Here is a 27,989-nt window from a genome sequence, read left to right as displayed (position 1 = left end):
TTTGCAAAATCTGTGTGAGTTTCCACCTATCTCCTTGTGACCACCTGTCTTCATCAAATCTGCTGCTGGTAGGGCCAAGTGGTGCAAGGTGTGAACATGCTGAAGTGTTATCCAGAAAGCTAGTTGGGTAGAGGAGATGGGGTAAAGAAGATGGAAGGGAGGAAGGATGCATGCACATCAGGGCACAGCATATCAGTGATGCACCAGAGCATCTGCTGAGGCCACCTTCTGAGCCTCATCATCTTGTGCTATTATCCATGGTGGCTTCCATGCTCTATTGTTTGTGAGCTGAAGTATTTTATGACTGTCCGTTCACAACATAAAGAAAAGTCTCTCCTTTGGTGCCCTTTCACCTATAGATTGAATGTTGCATGTAAAACAATTAGAAACAAAACAATTTCATGTTAGATTTTGGTGCAACTCCTTTCTCCCCTTCTGTGTTAGCTGTACTGCTCGTCCACTATTCATTAGTTGTTCACGGTATCTTCAACATCGAAGGACAATGTGCTGACCAAGCTCTTGGGCTGCAAGGCCAGCTCCACAGACCATACATACTTGCTTCAGACAGGGTTGCTGGTGATACGTTCACAACAGGAAGGAAAGGGAGCCTCAGGTCAAATTCACAAGTTTCTGTCAGTGCTTTGGACCAGATCTTACCAGAGAATGGTAGAATGGCAATAGATGGCAACAATAGATACTGAAAGACCATAATAAAGCCTCCCTAGACCCTTCTCTTCTTTAGGCTCTAGCCCCAGCTCCCTCGGCTTGTCTTACTAGTAGAGGTACTCCAGTCCTTTGATCACCCTCATGGACTTTTTCTGCACCCACTCTGGTCCTAGCTCCACATCTTCTTTGTACTGGGAGCTCCAGGCTCGGATGGAGTACTCTAGCTGGGGCCTCACCAGTGCATAGTAGAGGGTAACAACAAGATGCTGTTCGCCTTATGGGCTGCAAGTGCACACTGCTGGCTCATGTTGAATTTCTCATCAACCAACACCTTCAAGTCCTTCTCCACAGAGCTGCTCTCAGTCCATTCTCTGCCCAGCTTTATATGCCCTGTGTCTTTTTTAGGAACAAACCAATTCCTATGGAAAAATACTGACCAATATTTATAAATGTGGTTCAGGACAGCATGACATCGCATGGATGCTCGTAAATGTCACCTGCATTGCAGAGCCTGCAGAAATTTCCTCTCAGTGGCTAGTCTTCCCTAGGCTTGCCAGGCATGAGCCAAATCACATACTTAACCCTAATGTGCATCTTCCCTGGGACATCCCATCTGTGAACACCCTATGTGCCCCACAGTCTGGGCTACAGGGCTGCAAAAGCTTTAGGTATTTGTGCAAGCATGGTTCTGCTGCTGGGACACAGTGAATCACAGAATCACAGAATCAAAGAATTACCCGGGTTGGAAGGGACCTCAAGGATCATGTAGTTCCAACCCCCCTACCTAGCAGGGCCACCAAACATACACATTTACTAGATCAGGTTGCCCAGGGCCCCGTCCAACCTGGTCTTGAACACCTCCAAGGACGGGGCATCCACAACCTCACTGGGCAGCCTGTTCCAGGACCCCTGTGGTTCCTCCAGGAAGCAGGAGTACTCATGATTTGAGGGAAGCAGTGCATTGCTAAGGACACTGTCCTGGGGCCTGTGTCTCTGGTTCTACTCCTGCTTCCTGTCCCACACCAGTCATTCAGGTGGATATCACAGTGGCAGTGACTGCTGTTCAATAGGCTGAATGCATTGGATGCGACATTCAGCTAAAAAACTGCCATTTGCCCAATGGGATACATCCAAACATGTTGTCCTGGTGATTGTGGTGCTTTCAAACAATAATTATCAGCTCTTAGATGACAGCCAGTAAGATTGTGGTCATAGATAGACATGGTGCTAATACAAACCACTGCAGCCATAAATGCCGTGTTGGGTAGAGTTCACACTGAGACCTGGTCTCCACATTTCAAGCCTCTTTCTCATAGAACTGAGTGGGATGTCACCAAGGATTACTGCTTCAAATGAGCAGCAGGTGAACTGAGAAATGAAGATCACAGGCAACCTTCTGCTCTCAGTTACACTCCATTGACGTCAGTGGGGTTGCCTGGGGTTAACTTGGAGCAGAATTTAGTGCCTTGTATTTAATGCACATAGCTGAATCCCCCAAAATACTGCACATTGTACACAAGCTGCTGCATAGGAACAGATCCTTCTGACACCTAAATGCTTCCTCAAGTAACACCTGTGTCTCATAGCACTTCCTAGATCCTGTCCTGCCCCAGAAACATGCTGCCGCCTTTCTGAGATGCCATAGGAATGGGTGAGTAGGTATGTGCAGGGCTCTGAGTACAAGTCTTGTGGATAAACTTATCTCTGCCATGCCCTGAAGTCTTCCACTCAAAGCACTAGATGCTGTATGTTTGACACCAAGCTGGATTTTCTTCATGGCATGTCTGTAACATCCTGCTTCCTTTCTTTGACTTCTTTGCTGCCCAAAATAACAAGCAAGAACAACAAGTCATAACAGTCCAACAGTGAAAACCTTTTTTCAATCTGACACACAAGGCATAACTGTGCTCTTCCTTGGTTTTAGTTTTAGTTGCTTTAAAGAGGAGGAAATCAAGCACTGACCCTTCAGCCTGCACTCCCTTGATGGTGTTCTGAATTTGCAAGGCTGACACTAGAGGCTGGGGAACATCATCAAACACTTGGTGTTGTGATGGTGAATGAGACACTGCAGATAGAGCCCCATTGGGTAAGATGATGAGCATTACTAGAGAAGTGACACTGCAGTCTATGATAACAGGTAAGTTGGACAGTGGTGGAATAATCTTATGTTCTTTATAGTCAATTGTTCCTGTAAAATTTCATTATTTCCCTCTGCTCACCAGTTACAATGGCTGAGAAAGAACTTCCTCACCCTCTATAACTTACTCATTGGTTCACAGTTAGCTAGCTGCATCAAAATGGGTTTTCCCCTGTTACTACAGTATTTACACTATGTCTCTGCAGTAATCACACTGCATTATGCTACATAATTTCACCCCACTGCAATACAGGAGATCTGATTAGATCAGCCTTGGTCAGTGTGAGAAGATCCTTTGAGCTGAAATATTCCAGAAAAAAAATGTGTAGTGTGACTAAAGCAAGAAATGAATGGATATCTTAGACTTGCCAGTACCCCCAAAATATGAAGAGAAGGAAGGGAGAATACTTTGGAGTCAGGCATCAGAACTCAGTAAGTGTTGAAATACTGGGAGGTGACTTGTTCAGATGGCTGAGAGTAAGGTCCAAGCCAAATGCTCCTGAAAATCTGCAACTGATGTGAGTGAGGTTTGGTTAGGACTGTGTTTCTTAGAGGACCTTAAAAAACAGTCATTCATTCTGATTGTTCAGAGGAAAAAAAAAAAAGATGCAGGAGTGAAAAAGTGTACCCTACTTGTAAGCTACAGTACTGCAGGTGGCAGAAGTACACCTGCTTTATTTACTTCCCAATTAGGCTTTGATGCATGCTGCAAAATCTGTATCTAACCAGAGAGGCCTCCAACCATGACCCACCCTGCAGGCCCAATTTACAAGGCAGTGCCTTCAAAGAAGCAGCATTTTGTTTACTTCCCCATGAAGAGCACACCTTCACTGTACAGAAAAAAACACTGGTACCAGGCTTCAGCTCCCACCACTCTCTGTATCCCATCAGTTGTTTTTGATGTACTCTGACAGCAGTACTGCTTGTGATAGCCTCTGCCCTTGTTTATTCTGGTTTTCCATCAAGACCAAGGCTCTATCTTGCCTTGTGGTGACAGTGTGGTGATGCTGATCACAGAGTGGCACTATTCATTTCTCTGCCAGAGCATGGAATCATAGAATCATAGGGTCATAGAATCCTTCAGGAATGGTGATTCAGTCACTTCCTTGGGTCTCCTGTTCCAGTGCTTGACCACTCTTTTGGAGAATAAATTCTTCTGTTTATTTCTTATAGTGAACAGTAGAGTTAAAACAGAGTCCACAGCATGGAGGCTTGCATCTGTGCACAGATATAACCAGTTATTCATTTTAGGGTCAAACCCATTACACATTTGTTGCCCCTATTTCAATGAAGTGAACATCGGCTTTCAGGTATTTTCCTTTGCACTGTACTGCTTACTGCTTATATACTAGACTATCAAAGAGTTACTTATTTCTTCATCATGTGCGCTGATGGCCCCTGTGTTCACTCATTCAGGTGGCCACAAGTGTAACTCATGACTTTGCATTGAAATGAAGACTGAATAGTTCTGGGTCTTGCACTTTGGTAACAGCAGCCCCACGCAATGTTACAGGCTTGGGGCTGAGTGGTTGGCAGACTGTGTAGTGGAAACAGACCTGGGGGTACTGGTTGATGATCAGCTGAACATGAGCCAGCAGTGTGCCCCGGTGTCCAAGAACGCCAACAACATCCTGGTTTGTATCAGAAATGTTGTTGCCAGCATGAGATAGGATGTAACTGTCCCTCTGTACTCAGCTCTGGTGGGATTGCACCTCCAGTACTGTCTTCAGTTTTGGGTCCCTCACTGCCCTGAAGTGTGTCCAGAGAAGGGCATCAAAGCTGATGAGGGTTCTGGAGCACAAGTCTTATGAGGAGTGGCTGAGGGAGCTGGGATTGCTCAGTCTGGAGAAGAGGAGGCTCAGGGGAGACCTCATTGCTCTCTCTAACTACCTGAAGGGAGGTTGTGGTGAGTTGGGTGTTGGCCTCTTCTCTCATGTAACTCATGATAGGACTAGAGGGAATGGCTTCAAGCTGTGCCAGGGGAGATTCAGGCTGAATGCTAGGAAATATTTCTCTGAAAGAGTGGTCAGGCAGTGGAATGGGCTGCCCAGGGAAGTGGTGCAGTCACTGACCCTGAAGGTGTTCCAAGAACATTTAGATGTGTTGAGGGACATTGTTTAGTGAGAACTGATGGTGATAGGTGGACATATTAGTAATATGTATTTATTAAAAATAACCCTGAAAAGATTTGCAAAGAGAAAAATGAATTAAAGCTCCAACACACCTTATCTTTGCACAGTGGACTTCATGCGTGGTCTTCCTGTGCATTCCTTTGCAGTGCAGAAGGCTTGGCTGATGAAAACACAGATGGATTGCAGCTCCAGCAAGCCAAGGATTGCTTCTGGTTATGAGCTGTTGAGAGCCTCATTTTAGTAGAGACCTGGAGGCACAGCTACAAACAGCAACAATAACAACTTTAATCTGTATGAATCTCAGCGAAATTGGTGAGGCATTGGAATGGTCTGCCCAGGAAGGTGGTGGAGTCACTGTCTCTGGAGGTGTCTGAGAAACATGTAGATATGGCTTTGAGGAACATGGTTAGTGGGCATAGTGCTGTTTGGTTTGTGGTTGAACTTGGTGATCTTAGAGGTCTTTTCCAATCAAAATGCCTCTACGAATCTCAGCTCTGTTGGGAAAAAAGTGACAAGAAAATATCACATGGATAATTGCTAGATGTAAAAAGTTAAGGAGCATTTACTCTGGGAAGCTGAGCCTGAAAATAGCTAGGAATCAAAGGAAATTTGGTGTTCCCATTGTTCTCATACTTCTGATTTCACTCTAAACAGTCCCATGTCAGACTCATTACCCCTTTGTGGAAAGATGAGTCTTCTTCCCATGATGGACAAAGATGGTCAGCAGCTTGCAGTTATGTGTTGCCATCAGCTATCGTACACGTGCAGCTGGAGAACAAAGCAGCCCCACCTGGCACAGCGATATTGTCTCTGCTCATGTTTACAGTGAAGATTTGCATATGTATTTTCAGTTAGAGCATCTTATCTTGCTGCAGTCTTTTGTAAAAGCTTAGAAAGCAGAGAAACTGAGGGGCTGTCAGCAATGCGATCATCCTGAAAATGCCGGATGACTATTTGTATTTAACTGCCATTGCAGCCAGTGTCATATCTAAATGCTCTGATCAGCCAATAAAAGCAAAAGGCCAATTCTTGGACTTCTGTAGGATGGTGCATCTTCAAAATGGTTGTGACACAGCCCAGACAGGAATCCAGTGATGTAGAAGTCTTTGGTCAATTTGCTCCTTGGAGAGAATTTTACTCTTAAAGATCAAGCTGCATTTCTGTGGAGTAGATTAATAGGATGTGATTGGACTTAAACAAAGCAAAATAAATATTTGTAAGTTCAGCCATAAGTCAGGATTTCTCTGTTCCCTGGTATGACTTTTGTTGTTTCGTTGTTGCCTTGTTGTTTTGCTTTGTTGTTGCTAGCTCCAGAATTCCTGGAAGATCTTTAACATATGTTCACTGAGTGCTTTTGCTTTTATCCATGTACAGAGAATGCTTGTCAGAGGGCCTTTACTCCCAGTCAGCCCAAACTCACATTGCCATTATCATGTTGTGCTGAACCTCTGTGAAAGTCACAGCCCTAGCCATGTCCAGCCTTGCTCCACTGGCTGCTCAGAGGGACCACCACTTGGATGTGCACATTCTTTGCAGAAATCACTTCTAATAGGTTGCTGAGATGGAAAGTCTCAGCAAATAAAGGAAATTCCAGAGATCTCCATGTACCTTCTATTGTGATATGTTATGACCACACATTCCCTTTCCTCAAATAAGGCCTTTTAGTACTTTGCAGAGCCAAACTCACATCCGCTCTGCTGATAACATGATGAAAAGTATCTGGAGTCATGTTCCCAGGGCATCACCATCAATCCAGTTCTCCCAAGCTAAGTATTCATCGTTTCCCCTTTTCCTCACACAGATGTTGCCCCCACACAGGGAGGACTGATTGCAAAAGCTGTTCGTATAAATATTTACAAAGGAAAAGCATGAACCAAAAAGGACTTGACATTTTTGAGAAAGATCATATGATGCAGGCTGGTGGGTTAGGAGGTGGCAGACCGAGTGAGGAGCTGCCCTCAAGACCGGTGCTCCTCTAGAGCTCTGAAGAAAGCTCTGACTGCCAGGCTGTTGCTTTAAACAGAAACCAGTGGGATTCTAAGGTATTTCTGGGGGATTAACAATGATAGTACCCAATGTGTATATTTCATCTGTGCCCAAATCCCCTGGGGAGCTGCTGCTGATGAAGTGAAGCACTCCTTCCCTCCTGCTGTGAACATGCCTACTTTCTTCTGCCTGTTTCAGCAAAAGACTCTGCTTTCTCTGTGCTGTAGCAGTTTCCAAACATCGATGACAGCCTTGGCAGAGCAGTTTCAGCTCCCCAGTGCCAGCCTCCTGCTGCAGCAAAGATATCTGTTTAAAAAAGTAATGCCACCAGCAGGGAACAGGTGGTATGTTGCAGCGAATCACAGAAAGTTGTAATAAGACAGAGGCAGAACGTGCAAGAGGGAGGGGAGGAAAAAATGAAAAAGAGCAGAACAAAGCTGAAGGGAAGCCCCGTGGTAAGAAGTTTTTCCTCCACTGCTTTTACACAGCACAGAGCAAAATGTTTTGCTGCTTTCCCAGCTCTGGGATCCAGTATGGCCCTGCGACGCACTCGCCCATTGTCCTCCCCACTGTTTGCTTAGAAGGAATTCAGGAGGGATTTGCTTTCTCTTGTTTCACAAGCCCCACGTTTTCACACTGCCCAAAGAGGATACGCACCAGCTGGCCACGTCCATCACTGCTGCTGGGACGTGAAATTCCTGATTATACTTAGAGCTGCAGAGCCTGCTCCGTCATTAGCAGGGCAGCTCGACGTGCAGCAGTGGGGACCGGGGCCGTGCTGGCCTGGCCCGGTGGTGTCAGGCACTCTTCGGACCAGAGATGAGAGATCTGCTGGTGGTGCCCCTGGGGTACATCCTCACCCTTGCTGCCCTCAGCCTGGCCGAGACACTTCAGAAAGGTTTGCTGGAAGGGCTCTGCTTGAACCGGGTGTTTTGTGAAGGGAAATGCATCTCTAGCAACAGTGGGGAGGACAGCAAGACTGCCATTAGCAATTGCATGAAAATCTACTGCTTTTAAGTCTGTCTGTTGAGTAGTTGCTTGGTTGCTGTTGTGAGGGATGGTGAGAATAGGTTGTATCTAGGAGGAGGGGTAGCAGTGAATCCGGTTGCATTGGGAAGGTGAAGGCTTTGGGTTCAGCCTGGGTGGGATGGACATGTCCTGTCACAGAGCTTGCTGCCGAGCATAGGGCCAGCACTGTTGCACCTGTGGGGATACACGGCTTAAAGACAGCACTCTGAGATCTGCGTAGCATGTGTATGTGGCTACAAATGTCCAACATGTCTGCTACATGAAGTAGAGAGTTGCTGCCTTGACTTCCTCTCTTGCATGTGTGCATACTTTCAGCAAATGCATGAACTGAAAAATTACCTGCTCATAATAGTCCCCTATATGCCAACATAAATACTGGTGTTCAGGACTTACCATCCAGTAAACCTATGGACAAAGGGCTTTATTCCACAGTGATTATCAGGAGGCATTCAGGGCTATGCAGTTTCAGGGATTTAAAAAAAAACCCAACAAGATAAACTTATAAACTTCAAGGAGGAGTCCAGGAGTCAGGATAGGCCAGCATTGCTGCTCTCACACTTTAGAAATGGAACTCAGGTTGGCCTCAAAATGAGGAAAGAATACCTGATTTTTGTGATTTAAGTCAAAATGTCAACTTTTTATGATGGCTGTAGAGTAAATTGGTGAACCCCACTCTGTTTCAAAGTGATGATAGGATGGAATCGGGCGGACAAGAGGATCAGTGAGGAATGTAACTGCCTCTTAGCTTGCTAGCATAGTACAATGAGGAGATGATGGGCATGTTCTCTTAAAACATAGTGGGTAGATGCATTACCCACACCTAAATGGCCTGGTAGCTTCTGGTGGGTGGGTGCAGCATGGGCTTTGGCTTTCCCATGGGCCCCGTGACTGCCATTGGATCATTTTGCTATCTTGGGAAACTACAGCTGACATCCACAAAAATGGCACCAGAGTAGCTTTGCAGATGTGCAGCTTAATTGATTTTCAGTGTTACCTAATCCCATAGGGTTACCTAAAAATTTCAGAGAGCCCCAATGCATGCACATGATACCATTTCTTTGTACTGATAAATACATATTGTAATGTTTTGTTTTTCCTCATTAAAATCTGCTAATAATGGCATCATAAGTTTTGACTGCTTTCCTGAGAAAGCTTGGAATGATGCTGATACCATAGCTTTTTGGATGGCCATTGTAAGGAGGCACCATCTCAACCATTTGGGGCTCTCTTACCAAGCACTGACAAAATGGCGGCGTGCTCCATTACTTCCTACATCCTGAAGGTAGGCCACATCCTAGGCCTGTGTCCCCTCAGTGAAAGGAGTACTGCCTTCATCCTCCCTGCTGCCCCTGTGTTTGATTTTAGAATGGGAAATAAAAAGAGCAAACAGGAGAATTATGCAGTGCTGTTGTAGCTCTGTAGAGCTTAAGAAGATAGGTGTAAAAAATTCCCTCTCTGTTCTGACCATAGGTGACGTAAGGCCGGATTGGACAGCATTCTCCATGAGGAGGGAGTAGGATTCTATTCCAAGAGTTGTGTGTTTGCTGTCAGGAGATGCCAGGGGGACACACTGCTAAGAGTAATGATGTCATATGTAAAATTGAGGAGAGACAGTGAAAGTACTTATCTGTTGCTAATGAATTGATTCATTGCATAAAACTGACAGGTTTACTTGGCTGAGAGAACAGTACCCTCATTGTACATACAGCAAATCTATCTTTATTATTCATCATGATGCTGTTTTCATAGTGACAATGCAATTACAAAACTGGCTGCTTTGAACTGTTTTTACTGCAAACATTACATTTCTAAGGATTAAAAAAGCATCATCCCAGAGATAAAGGCATGTGGGCAACAGCAATAAAAATGTACAGTATAAAATTGGATAATAAAACTCTATTTCAGTGAGTCTTAATTCCATCAAAACCTCATAAACTCTGTCACGAAAAAGCGGCGTCTCCTTTGAAGCAGACAGGATAACCATCAGTAGGAAGTTATTCTCCTAGGTCAGCTGCTAGTAGCAGGGAAATTTAGGCTTTCTGAAAATTTTCCACTTGGTTTCACTGAGATGTGATTCATCTGAGGATGCCGTGTGGATAATTATTTCTATTTAGTAGGACCTGGAGTGACCCTATAAATGGAATCCTGATACACTCTGAATTGGTCTTCTCAAGAACAAATCCGATGCAGATGTGGTTTAATTAGCATTTAATAATATAATTATTATATAAAAAATATAATATTTAGCACTACCTTTACTATATTTTAAAGTTTTTCTTTCTATATAAATACATCAATTACCAGCTATGGAATATGAAGTCATATAATCCAGAAATTATATCGAGGCAAGTTTGTGTTAAAGACATTATAAGGTGTCAGGGTGTCTTTGTAAAAAGTGTTGAAAGTCCATTCTTTCTTGCCTTACTTTCATTCCAACTGAACTCTAATGACATTCTAGTTTTTGCCCTTATGTAAATTAAAAAAGCATTAGCATAAATGCCTTCTATTATTATCAGTTTCTTCTGCTGGAGTACCTTTTAGTTTCATGTGAGGAGGTGAGAATTTGGTGGTGTTTTTTGGTACGTAGCTAAATCTCATTGTACTGAGGAGAGTTAGCAGATAAAGTATGGGAAGGATTTTCCTGTGAAAAAAGAGTTTGCCAGGTACTGCAGCAGGAAGCAAAGGAACAGGAAGACTGCTGCATCTGCTGAACATTTACAAGGTAGTGTTTCAGGAGCATGGCATGAAGCTAGCTCATCTCAGCATAGCTCTCAATTAAATGTAGCCCAGCAAATATTGGATGTATGTCCCACACTGCCATACAATTGAAGTCATTCATGTGCCTTGGGATGCAAAGGCTGCAATGATTTCACAACACATATCCTTTCAAACACTTCCTAGAGACTTTTGCCAAGGTGAAGGGAAATGGAAGGTTTTCATGCTTTCTCTCTCTTTGTGCAGCTCCCTTTATCAGCACTCCTTTGGAAACTGTGGATGCTCTGGTGGAGGATGTTGCCAAATTCGTGTGTGTTGTGCAGTCATACCCAGAGCCAGAGATCACATGGACGCGCAACAGCATTCCCATCAGGTAGGGAGCCTCCTTAACCTGCTTGGGGCCTCATTCCACTACAGCCAGGGCTTTCCTTCACAATAAAGGTGTGCCATCTGGAAGCATCAAATGGGTCTGAAATGAGGAACAGGGAGTGTGGCTGTAATTGTATGTGAATCTGTGTTCCTTAAGGAGTGGTAGGAGCACTCTGGGGGCTGCTTGGATATGTGGTTGGCCACAACAGAAATGGAAATCTGCTATCAATACTCAGAGCAGGGAGTGCAACCTCTTGCTGTGCTATGTGCTTTCTTAAGTAAATGCAGGAAGCCATTTTCTTGGTCATTTTCTTGTTTTCAGTCTATCTGTGTTGGTAACAGTAGTGTGTGGCCTTGAATCTTCTTTGAGTCTCATTCTGTTATGTTAGAAGAATCTATCCTTTATGGCTTCACACGCAGAGCTTGGAGACAGCTGGTTTCTGCTATGAGTAATGCAAGGAATTTGCTCTATGGCTACAAATATGCAATTCTCACTCTGTGCCCCAGTTCACTCCTTGAAAGAGGAGTGTGATGTTGTATATTTGAACAGAACTTCACCAGATCTGCTGCCTGAATGTCTGCACTATGCTTAGAAACTTTGTGAGGAAGGGGTTGCAACAAGCCATTCCTGTTCACTTCTGCACCTGATGGTAGGCGATTTATTTGTGTTGCTCTCTGTCATACGTTAAAGATGAAGGATCAAAGTGCCTCTGAAAATGCAACCTTGGGACCATGCCATGGAAGTGACAGCCATTATTATAACCCCACTGCTGTAGACAGGTTCTTGCAAAGTAAGCTCTATCCAGTCATCCAAATCTGAAATCACATCATATCTACTGGATGCCTTCACATTGGTTTTGCTTTCTTTTTTGCTCTTAGTGACTGTCACTGTAATGGAAACCTACAGAATCTTCTCCATATAGCACAACTGGGATCTTCATGTTAGGCAGATAGTCTCCTTCAGCATGGTTTCTGCTGCTGGGATTGGAGAACGAAGACACCTGTGATCTGCTGGCTCAGAAGGCTCTGGACAAGGCAGCAGCAAGAATAGGTCTTACTGCTAGGAAATCAGTTTTAGAATGAGAAAAAATACATATCTATATTTAAGCATGCTTGCCTTCAGAAATCACATTTATCACCTGCAGAAGAACCTGATCAAAACCCTTCTCCAAACTCTCTTACTGCCCTTGATGTGGGGCAGAGGTTTCTGGTTTTCCATTGATGTTATTTCAAGATCAGGCCAACTTTCTCCTAAGTCCTTTCCCATTCATGACACCATGTTTGAGAGTCAAATCTGGCAGAGGAAGTAATTCATGTTGGACCATGGAGATTACATGCTTTTTTTTTTTTTTTGTATTTTTGGTCATAAGATCATAAGAAAAACAGGCCAGGTTCCCCCAGTTTTCTCTTTCAGAAGATGAACACAGCAATCTAAAAGCCATCCCACTGTTTCTGAGACACAATGCCTCCCCCCCAGTGTTGATGAAAAATGGAAATTTTGATCCCAAAAGATCTATCTGTGAGGTTGCAGAGCTCAGCTGCTTTGTTAACAATTTTATCCAAACTGATCCCGAAGCAAAAGTAGCAATAACTACATCACTTTCCCAGATCTGTGCTGATGCTCAGAATCGGGGCTAGTAGATACAAAAGCTGAGAACAGTGGCAGGGAAATAGGCAAGTTGAAAATGTCTCTGTTACTTTCCAAGAACATGGATTAAAGTATTTGCACAATAGAAATGGATCAGATCATGGGCTTCTTTTCTGAAGAAAAGTATGTTTATGTGTGTATCGGACTTCAAAGGGGCCAGCTAATGCAAGCAATAAATATTGGTTATTTTGTTTACAAAATTTTCCTCTGTTGCCAAGGTCAAAGTACTGTGAACAGACAGCTAAGCTAACCTTCAAAACAAAGCAGTATGTAAACATGAAGCTTCAATGGGAAAAGTGCCAGGAAGGAGGCTACTGTCAGCATTATTCTTCTGGAAGATCCTCTATGTGTTCCTTTTAGTGTCAAAAACCCGTGCAAGTAGAGTGGTGTGTCCTGGACTGAGCTGAACTTTTAAAACCATGAATGGCACAGTCAGACTGTGTAGTGACTGCATTACGTATTTCAGCAGCCCACTAAAGCTTCAGGGATTTGTGGCAGAATGGGAGACAGTCCTCTGGTCAGATCCATTATGCTACCACTTGTTGGGGTGAATTGCATGGTAGTGTGAAAGCCAAGAGGAAGAAAACTATGAGATGTTCTGCAAATCATCCTTTAAGACTTAACCATATTTTCCATCTTTGCGAGGAAAATCAGAGAGAAACCCTCTGCTTTCTCACTGTTTGCACTCCTCCGTCTCTCTAACATGCACATGCACACAACGTTCTCTCGTTTACAAGTGGTCTCTGCTCTATGGACTTCTCTGCAAAATCCCATACCTTTGTTGCTCCGACTTTGTGGCTTTTCTGGATTTATCTGAGGTCTCTCGGTTAAATCCTGCTGTCATTAAACTGTAGCTAACCTTACATCCTCAAGGCTTTGGATTTCTTTTTTCCCCAGTGTTTCTTTTTGCAAACGCTCTTCCCCTCCCCACTCCCCCCAGTAAAAATAACACTTCCTTAGTTCCAAATAAATAAGCAAAACCACACCTGGATGCAGTCACAAAAATGTTTGGCTTTTGGTTGTATTTTTTTTTTTAAACAAACAATAAAAATATTTCCAGTAAATTATACCTTTTGTGGAGGGGGGCGGGGGAGGGGGAAAGTCTGAATAAAGTTTCTTTAAAAAGCTTCAGCCAAAGGTATTTCTTGTGTAGGCAACCCTTCCCTTGCACTGGTGATTATACCCAAAACAAGACCTAGCTGCAATAAGGCTACTGGTGCTCTTACCTGTCATTGGATGGACAGAATGGCAGATACCAGCATCTGCTGGATGCAGCATTGCCACTATGCCTGTGGCCATCAAGATCTGCATAGTCTGGATGACCTATAGTTGCACTAGATGTAGTCTTTTCCAACCTTATCAATTCTGTGATTAGTAATTTGGTTTAGTGAGGCCCAAACTGAACCTTAAGGACCATATTGATGTTTTCAGTCCCTTATCTCCAGATGTTGAAAATAAGAAGAAAAGCCAATTGAATTTTACCATGCAGTCTCCAGTCTATGGAGACACAGTCTCCTCACCACCTGTGCTGTGCCCCACAGGCTGTTTGACACCCGATACAGCATACAGAGGAATGGGCAGCTCCTGACCATCCTGAGCGTGGAGGACAGCGACGACGGAGTGTACTGCTGCACGGCTGACAACGGGGTTGGTGCGGCTGCACAGAGCTGCGGGGCTCTGCAAGTCAAAATGCGTAAGTGGGAAAGCAGAGATCTCAGCCCCACAGTTGCCCTCAGGTTGCAGCCAGCACATGGGGATGTTTTTTCTGTTGGCTCAGTGATGCACAGTGGAAGGAAACAGATCCCCCAGAATGGTGAACTGGAGATCATTTTTCCTGCCAGTGAGTGCAGGCTAAGTTATGTCTTGTCTTTGGGCAAAAGGAGTTCAAATTTGCCCCATATTACCTTTAAGGGAGTTAGAATAATTTAATTTTAAAAAAGTAATTAATTTTTTTCTTTAAGAATTCTTTATCATTTTTACTGACACGATCACAAATCTTTCAGTCAGGGCTATTAATTGTGTTTACGTGCCCTTGTTGAGCTAGAGACCAGGCTGAATCAGTTAGAAAACAATTCTCTCCATATCTGAACTTTCACATTGGACATCGTTTATGCAAAAGAAAGAATGTCAAAACCTGGAATGCAAACATTCTTCAGTGCTGGAAATGCTCTTATCTGGATCTGGACTTCAGCCCAGGTCCTACTTCAAATGGCTGTCAAACTCCTCTCCTGAAAACAAAAGACCCACGCAAGGTAGCAGTTTTTGTGTCTATAAACTGCAACTTTGCTGCACTAAGGAAATGTTTTACTTTATGTGGTAGCTCACAACCTACCAAAGATCTATCTTTCAGCTACAGCAATGCAAAGAAAAAGCAGCAGGGGATTTTGTTGGATGACTCTGATCTTGTCCTATTCTTTTATCTTCTACCTTCAGTTCAAGTCTAAATTTTGCCTTTTCAAATTTTAGGACCCAAAATAACCCGACCACCTGTAAATGTGGAAATCATAGAAGGTTTAAAGGCCGTTCTTCCATGCACTACAATGGGGAATCCAAAACCTTCTGTTTCATGGATTAAAGGAGAAACGGTAGTAAAGGTGAATAGAGAATGAAATTTCACTATTGCTATTAGCTATTGCTTTTTGCTGAAGTTACTGTGATTAAATATTAACATCACTTACAGCATTTCAATGTTCTTCTTTCTAGGAAGAAAGTATTTAGAAAAACCTTGGCTGATGCTTACATTCACAATAACTTCTGTTTGTTGAAGATTGACATTTCATTTATTACTAATAAGCATGGCTAAATGCTACAAAATACACTTGTCAGTGTCTCACAACCCACTTGGCTAACACTGAGGGCCCTTTTCAAGCTGTAATTCACTGACCTGCGGAAATAACGATGGATGAGTGTGTTGTGACAGTACTGAAAAGGAAGATCTGAGCCCAGATTCTTTAGTTACAGGGCAACAGAAATGAGTTCTACGCATGTAAGCCCAAACTTTGCAATAGGACATTTGGTGCTGCTTATATGCAGGGTGTACACAAAATTCTCACCTTGGGCCTTCCTCTGGCAGGAGAATGCACGCATCGCTGTTCTTGATTCTGGGAATCTGAGGATCCACAATGTTCAGAGAGAAGATGCAGGACAGTATCGATGTGTTGCCAAAAACAGCCTGGGCAGTGCCTATTCAAAACCTGCAACTGTGGTTGTGGAAGGTGAGTAGTCCTTGCATCGGGGTCCAGCTCTATCTGCTGACCTTATGGGCCTACAGAGCTAACTTGGGTTAACATGGAGTACCAGTTTGATGTTGGCGAAAGTATCCTACGGTGGCCAAGAGGCAGGGGAAGGGAAAGGAAGGTAAGCTAGGGTGAGAAACAGGATTTCTGACCTCACTAATGCTCAGTGTTTGTTGATGGGGAAGGGGTCATTGTCCACAGCTGCTGTGGCTCTGGTGGGAGCCTGAGAAGAACCTGATTCTCCCTTCTGAATGACATGTTCCAAGATGTCAGCTTGTTTCATGTTTGGAAGCTCCAGTGCACTGTGGGCTGTGCTTTGACTTGTGGAGATAGACAAGTAGGAAGCTTATGGCTTTGGAAACTTGCTGTAAAGAGGCTGGTTGGAAGCAGCTGCAGCACATCATTTTGTAGTGCTACGTGTACATCCTTCCCTTTTCCCTCTGATTTTCCATCTGAATTGGTTGATTCTTTAGCTAGACAGAGCTGTTCTCTTTGAGGACTTGCACATTTTCTGCCCACTAAACCCAACACCGTTTTGATTTTTCAGTTTCTGGTCTTTATGTGTTCTGTGTCCTTCTTTTATTTACAGAAGGTGTTTGCTTTCTGGTATAAATCATAGCCAGTTTCCCAGTGCTGAGAACAGTGGGCTGCAGGGGCACCCAGATGTAGGCAATGAAGCATTCAGTATTCCTGGACCCTAAAAGAGAGTCTGGGTTAAGCAAGGTCATGCAAAGCCAGAAGAGGGATGGATGACACAGCAGAAGAGCTCACATTTGTTTTGTACTCAGAACTGAACAATCTGTACAGCAAAATGTAGAGAACTGGACATCTGTTTGTCCAGTTTTCAGAAGGTTGTTGAGGTTACACTTAGTCTATCAGAGGTTATTCAGGGTACAGTCCTGTTTCTAAAAGGACCATTGGCTGTCTTCTGGGAGGAGGTCGGATGTATTAGATTCCTACAAATTACTGTAGGATTGCTGTTTTCTTAAAAAATACAACCATTTTCTTTCCCCCCCTTCTCTCCCCTTTTTTTTTTTCTTTTTTTCTTTTCTTTTTTTCCTCTAATAATAATATTTACTTGTGCAGACTTAAGGTTGTTAAAATTCCTTAAATAGCTTTAAAACAGGAAGGCAGCTATTTCTAATCTAGATTCAGAGCTGTGCAGCTCCTGATGAGGCAAGGCAAATATCTGTCTGAACAGAGTCATCTGAGTCTGGGTTCTTCTTTGTCCCTGCTGCTGATGGAGCACCTCAAGGCTCACCAAGAGCTGGCTGAGGCAGACACTCAATACAGTGCTTGCAGACCTCCCTGGTGCATGCAAACAGCCTCAGACACTGGGGTTTTATTTCTCAGACCTACCAGAGCATTTGGGAACCTAAAAATGGGCCGGAACTGCACCAACATCTGGGCTGTTAAGTCTGATACCTTCTTTTGTCCCCATCTCCAGAATTACACAGCTGAATGTTAATTCAGGGAATAGCAAATTTATCTACAAATACACTGCTTGCAAAGGAGAGCCTGTGTATGCTCTTTTTAAAAGCAGAAAGATTAGCTCTTAATTAATCAATGGGAGCTCAGTGCTCCTGCACAACCTATCCCTTCATATTCCCTTAATGTGTTGTGTGAACAAAGTGATGCTGTTCTCCAGGCTCGCCTTGGTTTTTCTGGTAGGACACCCATATAATATGCCTTGTTTCAGGCTGCCTCCCAAACTAGTCTGATGAATGTTTGTTTTACTTTTTTGGCTCCCAAAATCCAAAGGTAATAATCCTGACTGCAGCTTGCTGTGTACACAGATCCCTTCCCCTCCCAGTATTTTAGATCAGCGCTCATGAATATTTAACATACAGATGAGTGCATGTACCTGTATATGCATGCATGTTCATGCTTCTCCTATAGCCTCACTCACTCATGCTATTGTTACTTTTAGTGTTCCTACCCCCTCAGTGCTAACAAGTTAAGATAGATCCAAGTCAATAATAATCTAAAGCTAGAAAACTGCACTTTAGACTTCCTTCTCTGAGCATTCATTGGAGCTCTGTGTTCAGAAAATTCATGCAAACATTCTGTTTGCTGCTTCTCTGCAATGACACAACAGTATTTTTCCTTAAAACTTGGTGTTACCACTCGCTGAAGTTACCACCAGGCACAGTGTGGCTTAATAAAATAAAATCACTAGGCATGGCCATGAATATTTAATCCCGAAGCAGATGCCCATTCAAAAGGCGGTGCAAATATTTATGCCTAGCTAAATCGAGATCAGGCAGCTCCTGATTTCTGAATGAGGCTTCTAATTTTCTGTCGCATTTTATAATGGCTTTGACGCTAGTCCTGCAATTAGTTTAAAGCATGGAGGCATCCAGCTTTTGCAGGACTGCAAGCAGACATGCTCCTTTACACAGGCACATCAAGAAAAGAAAAGAAAATAGGGGAAAAAAAAAAAGAAAAAAAAAAAAAAAGGCTGCTCTTTTGCTCCAAAGCTTATGTTTGCCATGAAATGTGGTTTAACTTTCCTGACAACAGCATTTCTGAACTGTTCTGTATTCATTTCCGATCTTAATGATTTTGCAAACTAGCAGTTTGATCACGACATCATCAGTTTTGAATATTCTGCTAACCCTATGAGTGTTCATATACACTGTGAAGCAGTGGCTTGCCAAGACATTAATCAACATCTATACAGATTTTCTGTTGATTGTTATACCAATGCACAAAGTGAATTTGTGGCTCAAAGACTCCTGGATGAATGGATGCAGGGCTCTGGGAGAAGTTATTACTTGCTTATGTGACTTGTAGTTCCTGCATATATTGAAAGGGGAAACCTTATTGGCAAGATGTTGGCTAAGGAGTTGTATCTGGTTTTGCCTGAAGATCACTGCTTTGGAAATATATAGGAGAAGGGCTATTGTCTTCAGTAACATTGAGAGGTACCCTGAAGTGCAGATATTCCCGGTGGTGTCAATGGAAGCTGCAGGCCAGGTACAAGCTCTTGGGCTGTGCCAAGGATGTGTTTCTTGGCCCCAATCTGCACATTTGAAATCTGTGGGGTTTGTGTGCTCAGCAACATTAGCGAGATGTCCAAGGTTTTTCCCTTCATGCAGCGTGCAGCTCTTTGTGTAACACAAATTGCAGAACGGAAGGAATCTTCAGTTTTCATTGGCCTTTGCTGTAGCACTGACCCATGCCATTAACAGGACCAGTCCAAAAAAGCTATACATAAACTGATCAGGTTCAGCTTATCGGTTTACTGCCCTTGGCAGTCCCCATGGCTTGACTTGTGTAACAATACCAATATAAAAAGCATACCAAATTCCTGCATCATGTAATAAGCTCGTACTGCAAAAGAGCAGGAAAACGATTCATTTTGTGGTGACTTACAGGCCTCCTCACCTGGTCTGGGTTCTGCATTCTGGCAGAGTTGTTTTGCTCTGTTTTGGAGTATGCTTCCTGCTCTCTCTTGGAGAAGCAAAGTGCCACCTCATGAATAGGTAGAGCCAACTTCTGTCCCATTTAGTCTCCATTCTTCAAAACAAAAAGTTTGAAGAAAAAAAACCCTGAAAACTGACCACAAATTACATAGAGCTTAGAAGCAACAGATGTTCATTGAGAAGGTGTAAGAATATAAACCACATGCTTCTGAAACAGAATAATTTATTTCTACAGCACCCACTGTGGAAAAGACCATTTTCTGTAATGAATGGTGTAATTGCTATTAACATGTATGAAGGGTAAATCATTTACTAACAAAATTCAGAGTCAAAAGCCATTTGGAGATGTGTCTTTCCACTCCAACAGCAGCATGTGTAAGTTCTGTGCTGTAGGAAGATGGTGTTGGTTGTTCAGTTTGATTTTTAGCATAAAAAAAAAGAGATATTTTCTTGTCCTGAAGATGAACAACAATCATGTTGTGTCCTTCTAGGCATTGCACCCAGTCACTGAAACTTCCGCAGTTCCCAGTTTGCCCAGTGACACATTGTTAGTTTGATATCCCAAATAACAAAGAAAAGAGTGATAAACAAGGTACAATTTGAATGAAGGTGTAAATTGAAAGGAAAGAATACATGAATGGATGGCTGTGTATTGAGTTAGATGCACCTCCATCTTGTGAACTACATGAAGCTGAACCTGATCTCCAGCCTGTGGCACCAGAGAGTTGTGGAACTCAGGAGTTTTGGAGCATATTATGTGATAAGCCTTGGGTTTGAAGTCATCACTGTACAAAAACAAGTCTGGAAATCAGCAATCATAAATCATAAATCTGATGGGAAACAAATAAACAAACAAAAGAATTAGCGAGGACAAGTGCTGGAAGATCCAGTGCTCTCACTGAGACACTAACTGGATCCTCCAGGGATTTCATAACATGTTTGGATCAAATCTTCCTTACAGTTTCCTGTTGGCTAAACATGGGCTTTGATTGCGAGCTGCTGATCCTTTATCCAGACTGTTTCATTCATCCCTCTGTTGAAATGCTCCTACTTGGCTTCCTCCTCTGGCACAATATGTGGACAGCACAGAAATGAAACAAATCATAACAAGAGTAGAGACAATACTCCTCATGCTACTCTGAGATGTTTGTTTTTGTGTTCCAGCACTGGTAGATAGAAGTCTTTTCCTGCCCACAGTTTATTGCTTATTACTAGCTACTAAAATAATACCCTGCCACAGGCCACAAAAATGTTCCCCTATAAGCCACTTGTGAGAGCCGCCTCAGCCTTAAAAATAGGAGAGTCTTCTTTGGAGAACAGTCCCTTCGAAGAAGAGGATCTACCACTGTATGAGTAGATTCAGTCTAGATTTTTAACATTTTTTAGATTGTTCTGTACCATTGGAGACAGTGTGGGGACAACAGGCTAAAGGACAGCAGAAAACAGTGCCTTGGTTGTTTGGTTAACTACTACTGGCTAATGAGAGTAAGCATTACCTGTTTCACGAACATCTTCTGATGGTCATTATGGTCCTTTTCAACCCAGGCCATTCTGTGATTCTATGATCCCAAGGTAGAACATTTAGAGTGAGATAGAAATGGATCCATTTCCAACAAGTAGACTGACAGCACAAGCCTGCTTTTTTGCTCTTATGAACGAGTCTCAGTTTCCTTGGGGAAACTTAGATACCAACAGTATTTGGCCATGCCAGGGAGAATAATTCCTGCCTGCTGGCAGTGGTGCAGCTGCATGAGCCTGCAGGCAGTGTCCTGTGGCAGTAAGCGGAGTAGACTGAAGGTTGCTGTGAAAAATTGCACAGGGTTTGGGGGCAGAGAGCACTGCAGGGAAAGAAAACAGAGCTGAGCTTGCCTGTAATTACACCAGTGTAATTGACTGTTCTCAGCAGGGTGGCAAAGGGCAGAACTGAAATCCCAGAATATCTCATTAAATCTCCTCCTGCCTACTGAAGTAACCGTCATCATCCTGAGGTTCTCAGATGGTGCAGATACGTGTATAGCCCTAATTACAGGGCAATGGGGCCGGCCACAGGAAGAAGAAAACAGTCCCAGACCTCCTGGGAAGCAATGCAAAGACATTCAGTGTGTCCTGCAGCGGTGTGGCATGGGCACAAGTTGCATCCCAGTGCCTTCAAGTACCTCCCAGTTCCTCCCTGTGCCTCTGGCTGATGACTTCCTGTGCTGATTAGATGCAAGGCAGGGCTCCTAGAAGCACAAGGCTCCTAGCAGCAGTTCTTTAATGGACTTCTGAGCTTGCTTCTTCTTTCTGAAAATAAATAAATCACACAGAATCACAGAATCACACAGAATAAATAAATGAATAAAAAATAAAAAATCCCCTCTCTTCTAACAAGGAGCTTGGAAATGCACACAAAACATATGATTTTCTCATGTAATTGCAAGAATTGTGATACCCTCTAGACTACATCGGGTAGCTGGGAAGCATGCGCTTCCTTTGCAACAACAAAGGGAGTCATGGACAGAGAATATCCATAGCTATGAGGCTAAGGGGGCCAGAGCAAGCCTAGATAGATGTCCCAAGTGACTGCCTTTCCAAAATGAGAAACTGATATACAGATGAACATACAGCAAGTTAGGTTTTCCAAGCAATGCGGAAATTTTATACAACTTCTTTAAACGTGCACTTTGGCAAGGTACCTTTGGGCCAATATCCTTTTCTCTCAAGGCTGTTGCCCCTCATTTCCCAGTGACCTCTCCCACCTTTCTTATTCCTGGAACCCTGTGGCAGATGAATAATCTACTCTTTGTTTTTTTTGTCACTGTAGCTGCTCTCCCACATGTTACAGTGCTAGATCTTGTTCTAGTACTAGCAGCAGTTCTGTTGTCACACAGTATTTCTAGGGTAACTATGCAAGGAAATAGCCTGCTACTGTGCTGCTGTACAAGGCCAGTACTTGCACAGTTCTAAAACTGAAAAGGACACCTTACATTAGAAGCTGAGAATAAGGTCATAGAATCATAGAATCACAAGATTGGAAAGGACCTACAAGATCATCTAGTCCAACCGTTCTCCCATTACTGTAGCTACAACAAACCAGTATACCAGATCTCGTAGATCCCTATCCAGACGTCTCTTGAACTCTGCCAGGGACGGCAACTCTACCACCTTCCTGGGCAGCCATTCCAGTGCCTGACCACTCTGAGAGAATAAGTTCCTTCTTGTGTCCAATCTAAACCTAAAGGTCGTGAGTTTAACCTGCATTATGATGGATTGGCAGAGTTTTCAGAACTGAAAACCAAGCAATCAGAATAAGGAGTCATCGTGAATATCACAGACATGGTGAGGAGGAAACACCATTTGCAGTTGCCACTGCAGGCAGCACTTTGAAACAGACAAAAGGAAGTACTGCACATCTATAAGGCTAGCGCTGACATGCAAAGAATCTTCTTATTCATTTCCTTGGGAAGTAATTTGAACATGTTATCCTCACTTGTCCTTGAATCTGGCGTTTGCTCTGTATATAGAAACGAACAGTCGTACAGAACAGGTTTTATATAGTTACACAGGATATAAGCTATCTATTTACATTTTACTCCTGATTATTATAGCTTTGCATTTTTGCAGGATCTGCTTTAGGATTCCAGAGCCATCTACAAGCCATGCAAAGCCTTTCACAGATGAGAAGTTCCTGTGCCGACCTGTGCATTTAGCTTTGAGGGAGGCCTTCTGCTGAAGCAAATTGTCCCACAAGCCATAAATCTTGGAGCTCATCCTAGAGCAAGATTACCTTGGAAAGCTGTTGCCTACTTAGAAAAACTTGCTTTGATATTAGACACCAGAGCCGAGAATATGAAGGCATATGCTTCATGATGGAGATGATGCGATTTCCTTCACCTCCCTTTCATGCAGACCTTGGATTGTCCTGGCTGTCATCTCACAGGGTTGTTGTACAGACTTGGGTCTGAGGTTGTTAGTATATACTGCTATGCTATGCATTTCTGGACAGAAGGTCTTAGACCCAAGGAAAGCCCCACATCACTCAAATAATGTATCAGGAGGCAGAAGGGCTTTGGAGATTGTGAGATTCATAGGAAGTGCTGAGAATTCAAATCTGGCTCTCCTTCCAGATTAGGATGATAACAAGCAGAGGGGCACTGGTACCAAGGGGACAGGCAAAAGTTTGATAGAGATAAATGGAAGAGTCTCCTACCAACTTTGCCCATGGCAATTTGCTCCTTTGTAACTACTTGGTCGGCTTTCCAAAGGTTAAATTTTCCAGTTTTGATGAGAGTTACTCAAAGTAAAACTGACCTCACAGTTATCTCAAGGTTTAATCATTGCCCAATACACTTTGGGAGTGTCTGGAAGGGTGTGAGCAGCAGGCAAGGAACATCATGAGCTGTTCCTGTATGGAGGTATGCATTGAGCTGTGCACACAGCCTGCCTCTGGATCTGCTGGTGGTGGTGCTTGCTAAAGAAGCTGTTCTCTGATCCCTAGTCCAGCCCCACTATGCCAGCTGCTGCGCCTGTGCTTGGCTTGCTCACGTGCTGTTAGCTGTGCACACATACTCATCATTGGGCCAGATGTGTGGTGGGTTTTGAGGGCTGGTATTCAGAAATCATTGGAATTTTACAGGGATTAATTTTAAATGTCAGAAAATACAAGTGCTTCAGCTTTCTGTGTATTTATGGATGTATTTTCAGACCTCCCCTCATGTCTCACCGCTGGGAAGGAAACCATAGCTCCTCTGCTTAGTTCTTCTCCTTGGCTGCCTGGTTTAGGTTTGTCAGGATGAATGAATGGATGTGAAAGGAATAAATCTGGATGGGGATTTGGATGGTTGGACTTTTTACTGGCAAGGGCTGCAAACACATTGGCAGAAGTTTATGGTCCTTCAGAGCATATAGGTGGCAAGCATAAATGATTTCATGCAGATTTGCAAGTGAAGTCCCAGCCTGGAGAACTACTCTGTTGAGGAGCCATATAAATCTGTCATGCTTCAGGTACCAAAGTGCTACCAAAACACTGTGAAACATGAATTAAGAAATGCTTAGAGGCTAGTTACCAACTGCTTATACATGACTAGTGCAGAGGGCTTTCATGGTTTTGTGCTGTTGCTGTTAAGTCTTCACCAAGGCTTTTGTATTGGGGACTATCATGGAAGTGGGGAAGGCTGGTATATCAGATCCTGCAGCATGGAGAAGCAGGTCTTGGTCATGTATTCTGACAGGTTGTGACAGTGAGGGAGCTAGCACCTGCTGCTGCTTTGTGGTTTCTGACAGAGTGAGTTCTCTTCAGTCCTGTCTCAGTTTGGACTATCAGACACCTCTTACAGTATACCAGCACCAGCAGCAAGCTCCTGAAGGGTGAACTTGTGTCCATATTCACCAGCTGGCTGAATTCACACACACTGGCAAGCACTGGCTGGGTTCTCTTGGAATCCAAGGCTCAACAAACACCAGTGGAGGTGTGGAGAGAGCTCCACCACAGATCCATGCTTGACAAAGCTTAATGCACCAGAGCCAGCAATGGGACTTGCAAAACTCACCCACTATGGGTGTCCGCATCTGATGGGGCTGAGGCTGATGGTTTCTGTTGGCTGTGGAGCTCTGAGCATGGCTTGGCCCTTCTCTGAATGCCACAGCCCACCAGAGCTGCAGCTGGGTGCCAGCAGCCTAATCCAGACAGCTTTCATGGAAAAACAGGCCAGAGCAGGACAGCAGGATCAGGCCAAAATCTCCTGGAAATGATATGCAGCTTAGCCAGAGGCAGAGGGAGGGTGAAGTCACCTGGAAAGAGTTAGCTGCTCAAACCAGGGGGACACTGCTTTAATCTTTTTATAGCACAAAAAATTTTGCGACTGGGTTAAAGCCCTACTGTTTGGACTGGATGATGTTACCTAATTCTCAGAAATGAGAGCAGCTGGCCGTGGTACAGATGCCTCCTAGCAAGCCCCACGGCTTGCAGCACATCATTTAGCAGGACTGTAAAAGAAAGGACATTTATTAGGGGGCTTGGGAGTGAAACTGAGCATGCTGGCTGGACTTTGAACTGGCAAGGTTTCCTTCCCAGCTCCTCTGAGTGAGGCACTCTGTTGCATTTTCTGCTGAAATATAAAGTAAATAAACAGAGCTCTCTTCTCCCACCCTGCTCACCCCTCCAAGGACACTGTGTGGATTCTGATAGTTTGTGATGATACTGCCAAATGAGGGAAGGTCCTGGTAAAACCCCTGTTTGGGAGGATCTGGACAAAGAGGACTTGTAGTGGAGGTGTCAGAAATCATCTGACTGCTGGGGATTTTCACTCTGAGGTAAAATGAGAACAAAACCATGTCCTAAGCCCAGCAAATAATGTGAATATTACAAACATTTATTGCCATTTCTTGTTCCTTCCTTGTACTGCCTTTTTCTACCTATGCCTTCTGGTTGCTTAGCTCGGCACCGTCAGGGTCTTTGATTCTTTCTCCCCTTTACTTCTTCCATTTTATCATGTAACACAATGGAAGAAAAGAAAAAGGCATGGGCTGAGTTTCTTCCTTTAGCTCCAGGTTAGATTTCATCTCTAATGCCACTCCAGCATGGACATCAAGCTTGCCCTGGTGCCCTTCCCCCTTCTTGCACTGCTGGAGTGTGACCCTAGATACTAGCGCACAGCCTGCCCTGATGAGCAGCCAACACCAGAAATACGGGAATACATATCTGTCACTTTGTTTTTTCTCCCCCCGTATTTGGTAGATTAGGCTAGAACAGCCTGACATATTGCCTTTGATGTGCTTAAGCCAACAGAGCCATAGCTGCTGCAGAGCACGATGGGGAACCAGAGGAGCTGATGTCAGATTTCTGTCCTTCCCAGAGGCACGTGGGGCACTTGATCTTGCTCCCCACGCATGAATAGAGCTTTGCTCTCTAACCATGAACATGCTGCCACTGTTTTTCTTTTTTCTCCTGCCTGAAGGTTCCATACAGATTTTGAGAGAGTAGTGGGTAGAGGGGAATGGCACAAGTGCCTATGTCTGACAGTGGCAAATGTAATGCACTTAATTTGCTGCTCTGGTATCAACAGGGTTGGATCAGAGCAGCAAGGTTGCTGTGTGGGCAGGGTCCCTGTAGCACACAGCACAAGTAATGGTGGCATGAGAAAAGCCTGAAGGGCTGTATTCTGGCTTTGGCTTTTGAAGTGCTGGTTTCAGCAGGAGCCGTGCGTACATAGTTGCTGCCAGAGGACCAGCCCAAAAGTGTAGTATTTCTCCAAGAGAAGTATGAAAGTAATCATGAGCTTGGCTTACAGTGTTCAGGGTGGAATTCACAGCCACCTGATGCTAATGACCTGGAGCAAAACCTTAGGCAAAAGCTTAATTTCACTTCTTACTCTGCAAAGAAGTCCCTGGCCAGGCACTATGGCTCTGCTCACCAGCACTGGGGCTGTGTCCCACGCCAATCCCTGTGAGCAGCATTCACGGGGTGCTGCTCAGGGTGCGTGGAGGAACCAGGAGTTCAACACATGTTCTCCTGCCCCATCACTTAAACAGTGCTGAATTAAATCCTCCTAAAAATCCCTGCCCAGGATTCCATTGAATGGTTGTGCTTGAGTGGCAAAGTTTCTAGGAAATGCATTCCTCCTGTGGCCTATATATCTGTGAACAAAACTGACTTTAGGGGCTCTGTTTAGTCCAGCCTTCACACAATGCAGGTAGGAATGGAAAGATTATGTGGAAAGAAATTTTTTTTTTCTTTTTTTGTTCCATTGAAATTTCGCAGATGAAGGCTTTTCTGCTCTTGACAGAAGAAGTCTCTATCAGGAGAAACATTCACTGTGTGCCAGGAGACAACTGTTGGTTGTTTGATTGCTCTGCTTGGGGTGTATGCATCTGGAAAATGGGAGAAAACGGTGGTCAGTGACAAGAGGTGCAGTGGGAAACAGGAAAGCAATAGGCTGCAATGCAGTTAGATATTTTGATATGGGGATCTACGTGGATAGCTGAAGTGGAAAACAGAATATAATGCTTGCATAAGAATGCCAAGAGAAACTCCTCCACTTACTAAAATTTCTGATGGAGATTTTAAGTCATTGCTGCGCTGCCCAGAAGTTAGAGGGTGAGCATTACTCACAAAGCATGAGAAACTGGAGTCAGAAATGGCAGAGTTATCCATCCTGCTCTGTACAGACATTCAGGCATCTCCATTGAAATTTTTGGGGCAGAACTCAGATGTTCCACATGGGAAATGACTCTCTTCTCTGCTTTCCTTTGTGCCGTCCAAATGCTGAAGCTGAAATACAGCTTGTGGAAGCCTGTCAGATCTGTGTTTTTGGATTAAATCGCCTTTTCAGCAAAAATTCTGTAAGATCTTCTTTTCACCAAAAAAGTAAAACAGTCCTTTCAAAAAGGGGAAGTCCTTGGCTCCAGACTGTCCAGTAACGCCACTGCCATGGAAGAAGCAGTGGAGGTGAAAAGTGACTTCAAAACCTTGCCCAGTGCAGACTCAGTTTCCCAAAACTTTTGCTGGCCTTGCTCCCATAGTTAAGTGATAGAAACTTACCACCCAGGCTCATCATGGAATGGAAAATAATGGGGTTTGTGGCTCTCTGCGGTGAGTCCTAATTGCTGTAATCACACTGATGAGCTTATCTGACCCCCAGCCTCTACCACCATGGTGGTCGCCTC

The 27,989-nt window shown here is 43.9% G+C and overlaps 1 protein-coding gene across 2 annotated transcripts in view; it reads left to right on the top strand.

Moving 5' to 3' along the window:
• The first annotated feature begins 7,631 nt into the window (after positions 1–7,631).
• The window catches only part of MUSK (muscle associated receptor tyrosine kinase), a 39,782-nt gene continuing 19,424 nt past the window's right edge, over positions 7,632–27,989 (top strand). The window contains exons 1-5 of one of the 2 annotated variants that reach the window (XM_015849892.3): positions 7,632–7,819; positions 10,912–11,038; positions 14,224–14,375; positions 15,149–15,276; positions 15,756–15,897. In XM_015849892.3, the coding sequence (XP_015705378.1) occupies positions 7,741–7,819; positions 10,912–11,038; positions 14,224–14,375; positions 15,149–15,276; positions 15,756–15,897 (628 nt within the window). In that variant the 5' untranslated portion in view covers positions 7,632–7,740. The remainder of the gene's footprint in view (positions 7,820–10,911; positions 11,039–14,223; positions 14,376–15,148; positions 15,277–15,755; positions 15,898–27,989) is intronic. The other variant, XM_085530192.1, reaches the window with a different exon arrangement.

Source organism: Coturnix japonica, chromosome Z, assembly GCF_054131305.1.
Source record: "Coturnix japonica strain WE chromosome Z, WE-NBRP24, whole genome shotgun sequence".
Lineage (NCBI taxonomy): Eukaryota > Metazoa > Chordata > Aves > Galliformes > Phasianidae > Coturnix > Coturnix japonica.
Note: the sequence above shows the minus strand (reverse complement) of the source record. Positions and strands in the feature narration are given on the sequence as shown.